The 14,404-nt window shown below is 41.9% G+C and overlaps 1 protein-coding gene across 3 annotated transcripts; it reads right to left on the reverse strand.

The window, feature by feature from the left end:
• Positions 1 to 1,065: 1,065 nt before the first annotated feature.
• LOC147872911 (kelch-like protein 10) lies at positions 1,066 to 13,847 on the reverse strand. 3 transcript variants are annotated; one of them, XM_087354315.1, is made up of 10 exons: positions 13,643 to 13,847; positions 10,119 to 10,306; positions 8,604 to 8,852; positions 7,042 to 7,321; positions 6,028 to 6,264; positions 5,408 to 5,577; positions 4,935 to 5,104; positions 3,937 to 4,095; positions 2,830 to 3,037; positions 1,066 to 1,558 (listed from the first exon to the last, which is right to left on the reverse strand). In XM_087354315.1, the coding sequence occupies exons 2-10, from the start codon at positions 10,301 to 10,303 to the stop codon at positions 1,309 to 1,311; spliced, it is 1,908 nt and encodes a 635-aa protein (XP_087210441.1). In that variant the 5' UTR covers positions 10,304 to 10,306; positions 13,643 to 13,847; the 3' UTR covers positions 1,066 to 1,308. The 3 variants fall into 3 exon arrangements, with proteins under 3 accessions (XP_087210441.1, XP_087210440.1, XP_087210442.1); XM_087354314.1 differs by lacking the exon at positions 13,643 to 13,847 and adding an exon at positions 12,404 to 12,630; XM_087354316.1 differs by lacking the exons at positions 1,066 to 1,558; positions 13,643 to 13,847 and adding an exon at positions 12,404 to 12,743 and having other exon boundaries at positions 2,870 to 3,037; positions 4,011 to 4,095.
• Between the last annotated feature and the right edge of the window lie 557 nt (positions 13,848 to 14,404).

Here is a 14,404-nt window from a genome sequence, read left to right on the forward strand (position 1 = left end):
GCATCGTCTGTTTCTTCACGGCATTTGAAAGGTTGTGTAACCGTTCCCTTCTTCTTTGTAGATTGTTGCCAAGGTGGGATTGGGTTCGATGAAGGGATTTATGGACTCTTTTGCTGGGTTTGCGGGGTTTAATTAAAGATCGCCTCAACTGAGGCTTTAGTTATTTATTTTCAGGTGATTGCTGATTTAAATTCTCCGCGCGATATTGGTCAAAGTTAATGTAATTCACCGACGAGTCCGTGATACCGTTTCAACTTGCAACAACTCACAACTACCGACTCCTCTCAAAAGAAGTCTGCATCTCAAATATATTAATTTCTCCCACTCATTCCGAAATCTGAAATTTTGTAACATCATTGGTTCGACTTCCCTTAGTTTTGTGATTGGTGGAATATTTTAAATTTAAGTCAAAATAACTTTTCTCTGATTGGTCGGTTCGATACTCGAGGTCAACTCTGACAGTTTACATCGCGTGGTGACGCTAGGTCACTTATGCCTATTTTTGCATAAACCCAATTAATAGGGGTCGGACCTCCCAGGGGTGAAATCCTACAATGGCCAGTTGAAAGAAGTTTCGAACTTCTTGGATGTGGATTTTTCGAAAGGACAGATGACAGTGACCCTTCGCGACATGTGCGGGAGTGAATGCATTGAAAACGGAAACATTGCTTCATCCTTGATGGGTGGTCGTAGTCCGAGCTCGACCTCATGGCTAGACGATTACAGTTGGTTCTTCCTCAGGCACATGGCACAATTATCCGGTATGTTGGAGCAACTTAGTAAAATGAATTTTCAAAATTCTTTTTAAAATATCACACGTAGATCAGAAATAGATACAAAATTCACAGTCTCTTGCCTTCATAATGACGTTTTTGTAAACGATGTTCATGAATCTTTCCCTAATACCATGAAGATGGTTTCGTAACTCGAAACATGTCGCCACAAGTGGATTCATTTAATACAAGACGTAAAGAGAAACTGCTGTGTGTTGATGAATGGTAATTTTTTAGATAAAATCAAACGTCTTTAAAATAATTAATTTCAATAAAACTTCTTGAGCAGAAAATAACGAGAAGAAATAATTTTTCCTTCTTTGCTGCAAACAATATTTCTCTTTATTTTATGTTTTTGTAGCTACTACACCAATTCCTAGTTTTCTACATTATTTTCAACAACAACAACAACTGTGTCGTGAAGAATTGCACCAGCTCAGTGACTTCGCTGCCCTCCCGCGAGCGCCGCTCCAATTAAGGCCTCTCCGTGTATTCAATGAGAGTCGGAGATCCTCGCCCACCGACTGAATCTATGTCAAGGTATCCAGAGAAAACCTTTAACTCTTTCCACGCACCAAAGTAAGAAACGATGTAACCACACCAGGTTCAAACCCGTCGCTACATCAACAGAAGGAGTGTTACGTTTCTCCTTCAACATTTTTTTACGTTTCTCCTCCATTAATTTCTCTCTGTATTTGTAGGCGTAATCGCTTGCATTCGGTAGGTTCTCGATGACACAAGTCGACATCCCGGATCTACAAACATTCATGTCTGCCGCCTTGTCCCTGCAATTGGAAATATTAAAAGTGAAAACAAATTCTCTTTCATCGTCAATTAATATAATCTACACTCAATATAATTTTTATCACATTTCGCAGACACAGTTACAGAAAATATGTGTGTATATATACTTGTACTTTTGGGGTTCTAACATATCAGAGATTTCGGTGTGGAATGAGTATAAAAGAATTATCTTTGGGAGTCGTAAAATGTTTTGCCCTAAAAATATCCACGTCTGATGAGATGGCTCTGTCTTTGGGTTGAATGGAAAACTGCTTTTAGCTAAGGGCACAGCTTCCACCGAAATGTCGTTGCTTATAATTTGTTTCCTGACAACCTAAACAAAAATTCCCCCAATCGGAATTCAATGCACGATTTCCACACCATATTTCACTTAAGTTCCCACGTGATCTTTCTTTCACTCAGATGCACACAGAACACGGGCCATATTGCTATTATAACGTAATACATTTTATTACATCAAAGTGGAGGGAGAGGTTATCACACGCTCTCTTTGGAGAGATAAGCGTGTCTTGTTTGAGACTTGCGCCCATGACAATATTTCCCTCTTTTAGGAAAATATTTTCAAAAAAAATTTGTTCCACCAAAAATAGTTCTGCTACACGTAAGACAGACAAAAACCAAAATTAAATGAATTTTTCTGGGATTTTTGGCTCTTGCACAAACGAATATGAAGAAATTTGTATTCTGAGATGTTTTTGGAGCTGCTTACTCACTCCGTCAACAGATGGCAGGAGACTGCGTGGTCAAACACGCCAAGAGACAGCCATTTTGAAATAAACTTCCATCAGAAATGGGAACATGGGATTGATAGGCGTCGTTAAACCTGAAACTGCCTAACACTTTGACGAAAGCCGAAGGTTATGGCGATGCAGATGTGCTGAACGCCAGACACTTCCTGCCCAAGAGAGAGCCACTGATCAAGGAAACTTAGTCAAAAGCTTCTTATTAATGCGGTTACAGTTTACGTCTGATTAGCATCACAAAGTCATTCGCCCTCTGATTTAACGATTCAGCTTGACCGCAACGTCGCCCTGCCGCCTTTCATTCTACCCCCTTCCTCTCAAACACTTTTCGCGCGTTTATTCGAGGCCCTGAGCAAGCAAAAATAACCTCCGAAACGTCGGTCACTTTCTTTGACACTACAAGGCGCTGCATCCGCAAGATCGCGGATACCTTGACCGGAAATGATTCACTTCCTAGCGCTTTTCAAAAGTAACAGTTTGTGAACAATCATACAAAGAAACAAACGAACCATCGATTTTCCTTGTCATTGAAACATTCGACGTGGGAGAAGAAGTTTTCACCGATAAACTTTCCACTGATGACGAAGATCTTGTCGTCCATCACTTTTGCGTGTTGTATATGTGAAGAGAAATTCATGGCAGGGATTTCGGTCCACGTGTCTTCTGCAGCGTCATACTTTTCGGCTTCGAGCCTGCATGATGTCTCGTTGCGTCCTCCTGCACACACACACATTCAGTAACAGGTCACAGGATACAAAAAAACCGCCAAAAGGAACTTATTCTAACCCCATTCATTACCTTATTCACAAAAGTCGGTAGTTGACCTTATCTCACATATTCTAAATCCTTAAAAACATTTTAATATTATCCTTCCTTTTAAGCCAATGTGTCACAAGTGGTATCTTATCTTCAAGATTACCAATTACAAATTTCTAGATGTTTGTATTTCCCGTAACTTCGATGCTTCACACTCCGACCGTCTTACAAACGGATTTACGCTCTTAAAATTGGTAATTCCGTGAACGCAACGAATGAATGAAATACAGCGAAGAAAATTCATTCCCTCTTGCATTGTCGGAATTAGTACCAGGAACAGCTACAATTTTATTTTCGTACTTGTAGCATCAGGAAATTGCGCCTGACATCTGTTGCCTGCTTCATGAAACTGCGTGCGAAATTAACTTTAAATATCAACACTAGATGGACTGTTCCAAACGGCGTTACACAAAGAAGTGACGGAAAGCAAAGACTGCGAAGGGACTGCTTTAAACCATCGGCTTTTTGGGGATAACAGCGCGGCAAACTGAAATTTCCCTGCTACAAGAACAAAATATTTACCTGTAAAACTGGAACTCTGTGAAAAATAGGGCATACGTTACTTTGGATACCACAAGAGATTATACAATGTTAGTTAGTTAGTTAAGTGTTCTTTATGGAGAATGTAATCGAAACCACGAATCGGGGTAAAATTACTGACAAACTAACTCTGTGATGACGGGAGTGAAATGCTGTTGATAAAGTCTCAGTCACTCAAAGAAAACCTGGAAAACATTTCGCAATAGCGATTTCTGTAAGAAGGATAGAGGAACATCACTCGGAATGTCCAGAGTTCTCACCCAGGGCGTACAGACAGCCGTGGAACGCGACGCAAGAAAGACTATGACGTTCAGAATGCATTGGAGCAACGTACGTCCATTGGTCGGTGTCCGGGTCATAAAATTCCACCGAGTTTAGAGAATACTGAACATATCTTCCACCAGCGATGTATATTTTGTCTGTAAAAACAAATTAGCCAAAATTAAACTCGTCTATGCAGAGCACAGACATTGACAATCCGTACTTAAATTTGTAAATCCATTAAGTCCCCCTTCGTGTCTCAGAAACTGCACAGACACGGCCGTCTCTGTTCATTTGCTTCTTTCTTTCGAATGCAGGCCATCGGCGTGTCAAAGGAATCGAGTTTAACTGATAAAATTTAACATAAACAGCTTAAATTGCTTAAATTAATGCACAATGGAGATGATGGTAAGTTACATTTTCTGTGAAACGAATTTTATTAAATTTAGTGCCAGAGATGTACGGAAAGAGCTGCTAAAAGGTGCTCTACATTTACAATACAATGCGCTATTTACATGAGATTATTATCTGTCTCAAAAACATATTACATCCGTATTATTTGAGAGCCAGTTTGATGGTTTCGTGGTTGTTTGAATTCACTCCTAGTTGCACACTACAAAGGCAGAAGACGACGCACAGGGACAGCTTACGAGAGCAGAAGAATCCATCACGCACTCAGAACTTCAAGCAGTTGCAGTCTGTGAAATAACGAAGTCCGTAGCACGGATAAAAGAAAGGGATAATGAAAGAATATGGGACGATGGAATGACGGAAACTAAGTTCAAGAGCGAGGAGGAATGCCTTGATGATGAAGGCATAATGTTCGTCCGAAACGTCGGCAGAAGTCAAACGACAGCCATCTTCGTACTCCCCGCCGTGAGAACCTCAAATCCTGAGATTTCTTGAACCGTTCTGGCGTTTTTACACGCGGACAGACAGACAGACGCCTCGCCTTCTGCACTAACTCATACACTACTCTTTAACAAGATTTACGTACCATTCAGTACAGCCGCACCTGCACTGCGTCGCTTTGTGTTCATATGAGCGATCCACGACCACTGATTCGCCATGCAGTCGTATCTTTCCGCCGTTCTCTGATTAACATGACCATCTTCACCGCCCATGGCGTACACTGCACCTCGCAGAACTGCCACACTTAAACCCCATCTGAAACGAACAAAAGTACACGCTCTGCTATGCTCATTTATTTCTGATGGAGATGCATTTCCTCTCGCTGAACGCAATTGTTCGCTCGTCATTGTTAAATCTTAATTCAGACGAATTAACAAGTAAATCGCATTCTTAAAACCAAAATTGTCGCAAAAGTCCTCCCACATATTCACACTTTGCACGATGTTCCTGTATGTGAGTGGTTCAATTTTACAACCCCTGCCCAGATTTATATCTTGACTAAGAGAGCGACTATCAGCTTTTTAAGAAGAACTCTGTACCAAGGAGTTCCTTAGTTACCTGCGTTCGTGCATTGGCGCCACCTGACGGCATGTCTTCGTAACAGCGTTGAAGCAGAAACATGAGCTTAAGACTTCCTCGCCGTCGTAACCACCGATGACGTAAATGTCGAATCCGACCACTGCCGTGCCATGGCTTTCTCGCGGACCGATCGAGTCGACCCCTTCCACCTGCACAGGAAGAACAGGTCATGGCTTTATGTTTCTTTGGGTCACTTAGTCTACTGAAGTGAAGTCCTTACATTAGAGTCGAAGCGACCAACCACCGGAGCAGGGGCGCACTCCCCAACAGTGGACCGAAATTGCTACACCGTGGAGGGAGGCACTCGACAAAGACCGTGAGAAATTAACTTTGAGCGAAGGTGGAAACAGGAAGACTCGAACAGAAGCTCTCGTCAAGTTCGACAGACAAACGTAGAATTAATTTCTGATCAACATTTCAGGTTCGTGCGATGGTAAAGACAGATGTTGGTGTTTTGGGTTTTATCGACGCAAAGATGGAGGCAGTACGTCCATGATTAAGCTTAAATAAACAATTACTTGGTAAAATAAGGAAAACTAGTTTTCCCAGAGGCGTCATTTAACTAAGGCACGGTAAGAGTAGAAATGCTTGTGACTCACCACAGTCCACCGGTCTGCTCGTGCGTCGTACGCTTCGATCACATCTGTAGGGTCTCCGTCGCAACTCCCACCAATAGCAAAAAGAATGTCCTGTGGGATTCGCGGGTAGGCAATCCTTGGTGTCACGCGGTCCTTGTCGTCCTTCGGCAACCTATTCACGTCGTCCAGGAATTTGAGCGTCTCCGAGACAACGGGTCTGCAGGCCTCATTTTCCGTCACGTACGGGTGCTTTGACACCTGTTGAACAGTTCAATGTGGACCTTATGAACTCTTAGGAAGGGATGCCATGTTCCATTGCAGAGGAGAAAAGAAATTCACACATAATTTGATTGGGAACTCGCCGAAATAAATTATGGTATACACAGGAAGATATGATTTTGGTTTATGTAACGACGCTCTTAACAAATGCACAGATTGAGGAGAGAAGCGAAATCAAAGTTCAATCTTTCTTAGAGGAAAATATTGAAATGTGTTTCGACCGAAAGTGAAATACTTCAGTAATTGTTGCATTTTGGGTTACATTCAAAATCGTAATTTATTTCTCCTCTCTCCCGTGCGAGATGCACGATGCGATCACCACATTTTTTTTATTCTATAAATTTAATTAATCGTCAAAATTACGTGGCATCTAAACAAAATTATGACAAATAGTTGCTTTGAGTGCCAAGAGAGGGAACCTGCTACATGCTGATGGTTGGGCGGAAGGCCCATCAACACAACAGCGTGTGGTTATGGGCTCGATGTAAATTAAGAGCCATTGCATGTTTCGACCGAATGTCACGATGTCATTGTAACATTTTAACCAGAATTGGAATATGTCGACAGATTCCGTTAAAACTTATCAGTATTAAATCTAATGAACGAGCTGGAACTGCGGACAGACAGACGGGCTTACACGTGACGAAGAAAAAGGCTCCCGATTTGCATTAATTAGTTACGAAAACGTGTGAATATGGAATTGAAAATGCGGGCTTCACTTCCCATAATCATCCACGATTTCAGGGGCGTACTGACCTCTTCCTTGAAAAACTTTTCGTCAAGGAGTCCCAGTCTGACGCCCTTCAAAAGGCCCGCGATGTGACCTTTCCTGTTGTCCGGGTCGTGGTTGATCCACTGGAGAATGCACTCCCACACGAATTTCTCGTCCTTCACGTTCAGTTCCTCGGCCTCGATTATCGCTTGCAGCTCCACTGCAGGCAGTTCCAGCAGTTCTTCGCTCTGCTGAGACACTTCCACGAATTGGCGCAGAACGAAGCGACGAGCGTGAGTCTCGAGGTTGGCGATTAAGTGAAACCTGCGACAGCGTGGATAAGAGCCGTCTCAGAATCGATCTCCTCCGAACTCTGACACATTGAACCACTGCAGCTAGAACTGAATTCTGAAGTACTAAAACACCACAGTATTTCGCCTGAAGTTCTTACCTTAGCCGTTTGAAGCCCGAATGAGCGAGACTGAGAGCCGACACGTGGAGAGGCAACGCTGAGAGACGCTCCGTTTAACCGGGGAAAATAGAAAGTTTTCGGCTCTGAAGGTACCCAGGCAATTCCCGCTCGTCCTCGTGATAAGGTTATAGGTTGAAACAAGGGCACGGCGTACGCAAGCGAAGAAGGCAATGAGATGAGGAGTGTAGAATTTTTAATTCTGGCCGTAACCTTGGCGAAACGACGTTTCGGTAACTGCGTGTGTTAATCCCGTGAAACCTCGTGTAACCCGACTATATGGGGGGAACCACGGGTCTGACGAGCGAGGGAAAGGGGAACGTGGTCACGGAATTGAACAAATAAGTTGAGACTCAATACAGATTTTAGTCGCTAGCGAATGATGCGGGCGTGTCGCACGTACAAGCCGACGGCAAAAGTCACTCGAGGGCGCTGTTCGAGGGAGTCCCTGTTTTAAAATAGTGAATTTATCAGTCATTCTGTCCATCGCATGAACTGGAGGTTCCGGTGTGATTCTGTGCATGTCAGTCGATTTGCTTGCTATGTTTTTCCTCAACAAGATGGAGTAGGAGTTCAGCGTCTACGGGAACCAGCGGGTTGTTTCTTGCCTTTTCCCTATAATAACAAGTTCTCTAAATGTCTCGAAGTGTTCATAAAAATCAGCAAAATCTGGGGTGAGGTTAGGTCAATGAACTGTACCACGTGGACATCGATTTAAACACTCTCGCCGGTGGAATCCAATCGCAACCGATCTGGTTGAAATTCGGTCGCTTAATGCGGGAATCGGATAATCGAGGCTCGGTTGACAGAGGTTTTGCTGTATGCTGAATGTTGATTTTGGTGTTGGGAGGATTATGTAAGAAGCAAGGAATGCCGCAGAGAATGAAACAGAAAAGGATTTCGAGAGGAAGACAAATTTAAGTATGACCCTGCAATAGGTCATCTGCTGGTCATAATGACGATCAAAACATACGCAGTTAAATCAGAACATTTAAATTAGAGGGACGTTAATAATAACCTGCTAAATATTATAATTTGCCCAGTGCTCAGTCAGAGACTTTAATCTCCGACCTGGCACTCGACTGATCTCTTGAGTAAAGCTGACCTCTCAGCAAATGACAAATGAACATCAATTACCTTGCGAACTGCAAGATGCCGACACAGTTGTCGGCGTCCATCGCGTCCATGAGGAAGTCGCAGCAGAGTTTACGAAGGTCCGGAATGAAAAAGGAGTCAGCCGTCTCGAGCAGCTGACGCGCGTTGTCGGAGCGGATGTCCACCTCGTCGAAATAAACAAAGTCCAGTATCTGGGTCATCGTGTCTGAGCCAATTCTGCGGAGGGGAACACTAATCTTCGCACTGGTGTGCAGTGTCGTGAAGAAGATCCTGAAACGTCGATTTGGAGAAACGGCGAGCAGAAAATTACAAGAAATGCGCATAAAGTTTAAGTTTTTATGACTCACGTAGCCAAATTAAAGTATCTTTTGTCAATGTGGTAAATGAATTTTTGTTACCTGAATAATTAAAAAACTCCCAGATTGTGTACGAATGGGACCGGATTAACTGCGAGAGGTTCAAAAGCGGGCGAAGACTTAAAAGAATTTAACCTAAAAATCTGAAAGCAAGCAGCGAGCATTTGAACTATGGAATGGCTACCTCGTTTCTTAGATAACCTTGACGCCTTCAAGAGATATCTGAGGTTATAATAATTATTACAGATATTTTAAAACCAACGCAAATATTTCAACATACATCGCGGGCTGCACATTCCACTGATTGAGCAGTTCGTAATAAGAAATCTATTTGTTCTGTAAAAACATTTTCCCGACGATAAACAAGTTAAAAGAAAAGTCGATGATTGTACGCGGCCTTTAAGACCAACCAGGAAACAATTTCCTATTACAGTGCAAGGCAAACAGATAGATTTGATTGTCAGAAACTGAAAAAGGGGCACAGCTCGTAGCAAGACGTGAGACACGTCTTTTGGAAAACAGAATCAATGGCTCGTGGTTAAAATTCATTTCTCATTTCAAGAACGCACCGCATTTTTATTTAAAACACAAGCAAATTAACGTATGCACAAATTCTAGATCGAGTTTCTCCTATCAATGAAACACATCTCACGAAGATCTTTGTTAAAGTTTATTATACTTCAGACAGAGCAACTCACAGCAGCTCTCAATGTTCCGGCCATTACCAACTTTCTTCTGGACTGAGTCGGTCGTCTTTATGTGTTAAAACCAAGACGTTTTGGAAATAGATTCTAATTCTCCCTCCAGATTGATTGACTGTCACCTCGGTACAACCGCACTTAAAAATTAGTACAAAAACCACGTACGTCTTCTGGGATGTTGTCTCGTAGAAATTATCGGACGTTTCAGAGGTGCCTACTGCCTCCATCATCAAGGAAAGAAGGCAGTAAGTACGTCTGAAATGCCACTCAGTTTCTACGCCGCAACGCCCAGAAGACATTCATCTTCGTCTTCCTCAGCGCCGTGAGATTTCATGACAAAGAACAAATAACAAAAGACAATCAGCCGTATAAAAATACAGGTTTCGGCATCAAAGGGGATAAAACATTTCACATACGAATCGACGTCTCTTGTGTCCTTAATTCACGTGTTAATAAACCACGTTAGCCAATAAACAAACCTGAAATATTCGCTGCGCATCGACAGAATCTCTCTGCTGACTCGAAAGACGCCGCCGTCCTCCAACCTCAACGCCGCGTCACACAAGAGGTTCCTCTCTTTTAGTTTATTCAGACGGACCAACGCTTTGGTGCACGTGCACCTGCCGCCGACTTGAAAACAGCTGCAACTTTGGTTTGACTCCATTTCCTGAAAAACAGTCGATCGCTGTTACAGGTTTTTCTTCATACTCACGAGTGTGCACATCAACTGAGAGTGCCTGAGTAGAAACACGATACTGAGAAGAATATCTGGACCTGCGAGAGAGTTACTGACAAGGGAATGGCGAAAATTGTATAAAATGGAGCTTAATAGGTCTCTTCACTAATTAATAAATTGTAGGCTTTCAGATCGAGGGTGATGAGATGGGCTGGGCATGTAGAACACATGGCAGAGACAAGAAGTGCAACTTTTTAATCGGTAGACCTGAAAAGAAAAGGTCACTTGAGCGTCCTATGCGTTACTGGGATAATATTAAAATGGATCTTAGAGGGTGGAGAATGAAGGTGTGGATTGACTTCATCTGCTTGTGGATGCGCCTTAGAGGCGGGGTCTTGTATACACGGACATGAAACTTCATGTTTGATAAAGGCGAGATATTGGATTACCTGGGCTACTGTTAAATTCTCAAGCTGAGTTTGTTTCTTTTTTTTATAGAAATGCCTGTTGAGATTCAATACAAAATGACAAAGCTTTAAATGTGACTAATCTAACTAACTACTTAGACGCCTTACCGAACCCGAAGGTTCATCACCGAATTAACCAAAGCCCTGTCCTGGGCCAACAAAATCCGGTCTCCTTCAACTCCTATCTCCCATAGATCCCCCCTGACATTATCCTCCCATCTACGTCTAGGTCTCCCCAGAGGTCTCTTCCCCTCAATACCCGGTGCACACCTCTTGTCCCATCCATGCGCTCCGCATGCCCAGCCCATCTCACTCTTCTTGCCTTCATCACCCTGAAGACGTGACTGATTTAGGCAATATTAAGTCATGCCGCGTGTTTGTCATTACTCGCATAAAGTTAAATCTCCTTATATGTAAACTACGTAGACATTACGTATAAAATATCAATGCAATCTGTAAAGTCTTAGATGCCTCTGCTCTGGTGAATCGATTTTAAAAAATTACGAAAAGAATGTGCCATAGAAATTATGTGACTTTTGATGCAGAACCAGAAAGTTAACAAATTTTGGAAAAAGAAGGCTACACCTTTTCATAAGCATAAAGTTTTCGAGTACTTCTCTCTCTGTAGAAGTAAAAGTGCTTAAGAGGTTACATGATTATGGACGTTCCTGCCTAAGTTAAACTTTTATATAAACCACGAGCACAAAATGGAATTTAAATTTATCAAATGAAGGCGAGATTTACAGTTGGGAACAGTCACAAAAGCTCTAATTTGTTCTAACGCATGCGCAGATCAGGCCTAGATCACGCTACTCAAACACTGCAATGAGCAAGATATTCTACGAAAAGTCGATTGGTACTCGGCTCGTCAAAGAACAGCCCACTTTCTTTACTGAACCAGAAGGTTCATCACCATGTTCACAAAAGCCCGCCACCGGGGTTTATCCTGAGCCAGTTCGCTACATCGAGACCCATCTCCCTAAGATCCATCTTAATGTTATCCTGCCACCTACGCCGAGGTCTCCTCCCTTCAGGCCTTGTAAACACTCAACTCACCCTAACAACATCAGGTGAGGAGCTCGTCAAGTATTTTTCTCTCTTATCTGTCCCACTCCCGTTTTGGGTCCAGACATCTTCCTCGACACTCTGTTCTCAGAGACCCTCAGTCTATGTTCCTCCCTCAAAGTGAAAGACCACGTTTTGCACCCATAAATACTTTGCACTCAATAACAGTAAGCATTCCCCGGATTTAATCTGCTGTTGCAGGGAGATCGTCGATAATTAGGCTTGTAAATCCGAAATAAAAATTCTTCATTGTTCCCTAAAACGCTTTAATATTGTCGATGTATCAAGAGATTAAAAGTGTTAGAATTATTGTTCAGAATATAAACCCCACTTCTTAGCTCCCACATATTTTTATTAAGATTCTGGGCCACGAAACACCTTTTATTCCTTTAAAATGTTAATTGCCTACTGGAATATTCTTTTATTATCAATGATTCCGTGAACAAACAGAAGTCATTACTTGAAATTGTGTTAAAAAAGTTTAATTCTCTTACTCGAGTTCACAAATGCAGATGAAAACATTAAATGTGATGAACAATGAATAGGAATCCCTTACCTCAAACTTTGTTCAATTGTAGGAGACCTCGATGTCCACGGGCAAAGATCAGTTTAATCAAAATTAAAATGGAGAGAGTGGAGGGCGGTTTCACAGATTTCTTAATAATTCTTATATAAGATAAGAACTTGTGATATTCTAAAACATTTTAACAGCACAAAATTACCTACTCTACGACGCACTTCTTCTACAAGCGAGTCACAGCAAAGCTCTTTCCGCAATAACGAAAGTCGGTTGTTGACGACAATAATGAAACACAACAATGCCGAGTAAACAGATGACGCAACAATTAGTTTCTTAGCTAACATAACCATTGTTGTCGGTCCATATTTACACATTGTTGGTAGTTAAAATGTACAAAGAGTATTAATATAACTTATAATTAGGTTACATTCAATCATAAATGCAAGAAGTCGATAATTAATAATAAGAAGAGAATAAATTTAAAAATATGCGGAAGGAAAAACTGCATTTCCAATTGCCCTTATTTAAAAATAACGCCCGGCTTCAGTGTACTTGATTAATTTTAAAGATTATTTTTGAGGGGCCCGAGCGCTGATGAGCCCATCGCCCCTGGGTCGGAGAAAATGTTTCCCCCGTTCGAATCCCGGGGAAGATGTTTTCTGTCGTTCGGATAGCGACCACTAGGGAATAATGGCGCTAAGGCAAATTCTGTTCTTGTTCCTGGGAAATGATTCGACTGACTAAGGTCTGAGACCCAGAAGATGAATTTGTACGAAACTGTCATATTTCATCCTTAGTAAATTCTGTGGACGAGCAGACGTTCGAATGCTGATGATTTATTTGATAATTGAGATGAGTACAGTTCGTGTGAAACACAATGTTGAATATATATAAGTGAGAAGACCAGCAGAGTTTTCCCCTGACGAGTAACGTGAAACGTCCGATGCGTCTTCGAAATTCACTGGTTATAAGCAAATCCCCGATATCACCCCTGTGACGTCAGTGACGGCTTTTTACGTGTCGTCCCAAGGCGTGGTTCGGGATCCAATTAGAGGACACGATAAACCCCTAGGAACGCGACCCCTTGCCCCGTCAAAGTTCGGGCGTCCTGACCTCGGCAGGCCTTCTCTATTTAGAATATAATTTCAATAAACTTAACTGGAGCAGCCCCTGCTTACAACAGCTGGAAATGGAAAGCCTTGCTTTCTGTGCAAGGTCCACAATGTGACTACTATACTTTATATAGTAACTTAATAATAATTAGGAATCCCTTACCTCAAACTTTGTTCAATTGTAGGAGACCACGATGTCCACGGGCAAAGATCAGTTTAATCAAAATTAAAATGGAGAGAGTGGAGGGCGGTTTCACAGATTTCTTAATAATTCTTATATAAGAAAAGAACTTGTGATATTCTAAAACGTTTTAACAGCACAAAATTATCTAGTCTACGACGCACTTTTTCTACAAGCGACTCACAGCTCAGCTCTTAACAGAATGACGAAAGCGGATTGTTGACGGCGATAATTAAACACAACAATGCCGAGTAAACAGAAGACGTAACAATTAGTTTCTTAGAAAAAGGAACGGAGTGCAATACGGTTCATTCAGGCTATAATACTGCGTGCATAAGAAACGAGAAAAGAGCCTTACGGCATGCTCAGCCAAGATTGTTGCAGGTGTGGGTTAGAAATTCCAATGCTTTTTCTTGCATTGTTATGCATGCAGGTGTTCACGTAAAGGCTGACCATTGTCGACCCATATTTACACATTGTCGGTAGCTGAAAAACAATGTACCAGAGATTTATATTCAGTTTCTTTGTGAAGCAATTTATATTAATAAATGTCGTACTATCATTCACGTATGTTTATTGCGATTCTTTCGTTACATGATACTTATTTATAGTGAGTTAGATTGGGTGATCGTTACGCATGAATCTGCTACGCATTTGCGTCAACATCTACACTGCATCAATTTTGGAAGAAACAATTCTTGTGGAAAGATTATGTAATATTAGACGTGTTATGACGTATTACAC

Source organism: Zootermopsis nevadensis, unplaced genomic scaffold (genome assembly GCF_977971745.1).
Source record: "Zootermopsis nevadensis isolate Lab colony 2312 unplaced genomic scaffold, Znev_1.0 Znev_ptg000023l, whole genome shotgun sequence".
Taxonomy (NCBI): Eukaryota; Metazoa; Arthropoda; class Insecta; order Blattodea; family Termopsidae; genus Zootermopsis; species Zootermopsis nevadensis.

Coding starts and splice junctions, on each gene's coding strand:
- LOC147872911 (XM_087354315.1), bottom strand. CDS start 10,303: ATGGAGTCAAACCAAAGTTGCAGCTGTTTTCAAGTCGGCGGCAGGTGC. Junction 8,853..10,118: donor ATGCGCAGCGAATATTTCAG/GTTTGTTTATTG, acceptor TCGACGTTTCAG/GATCTTCTTCACGACACTGC. Junction 5,105..5,407: donor GCGCCAATGCACGAACGCAG/GTAACTAAGGAA, acceptor TGTTCGTTTCAG/ATGGGGTTTAAGTGTGGCAG.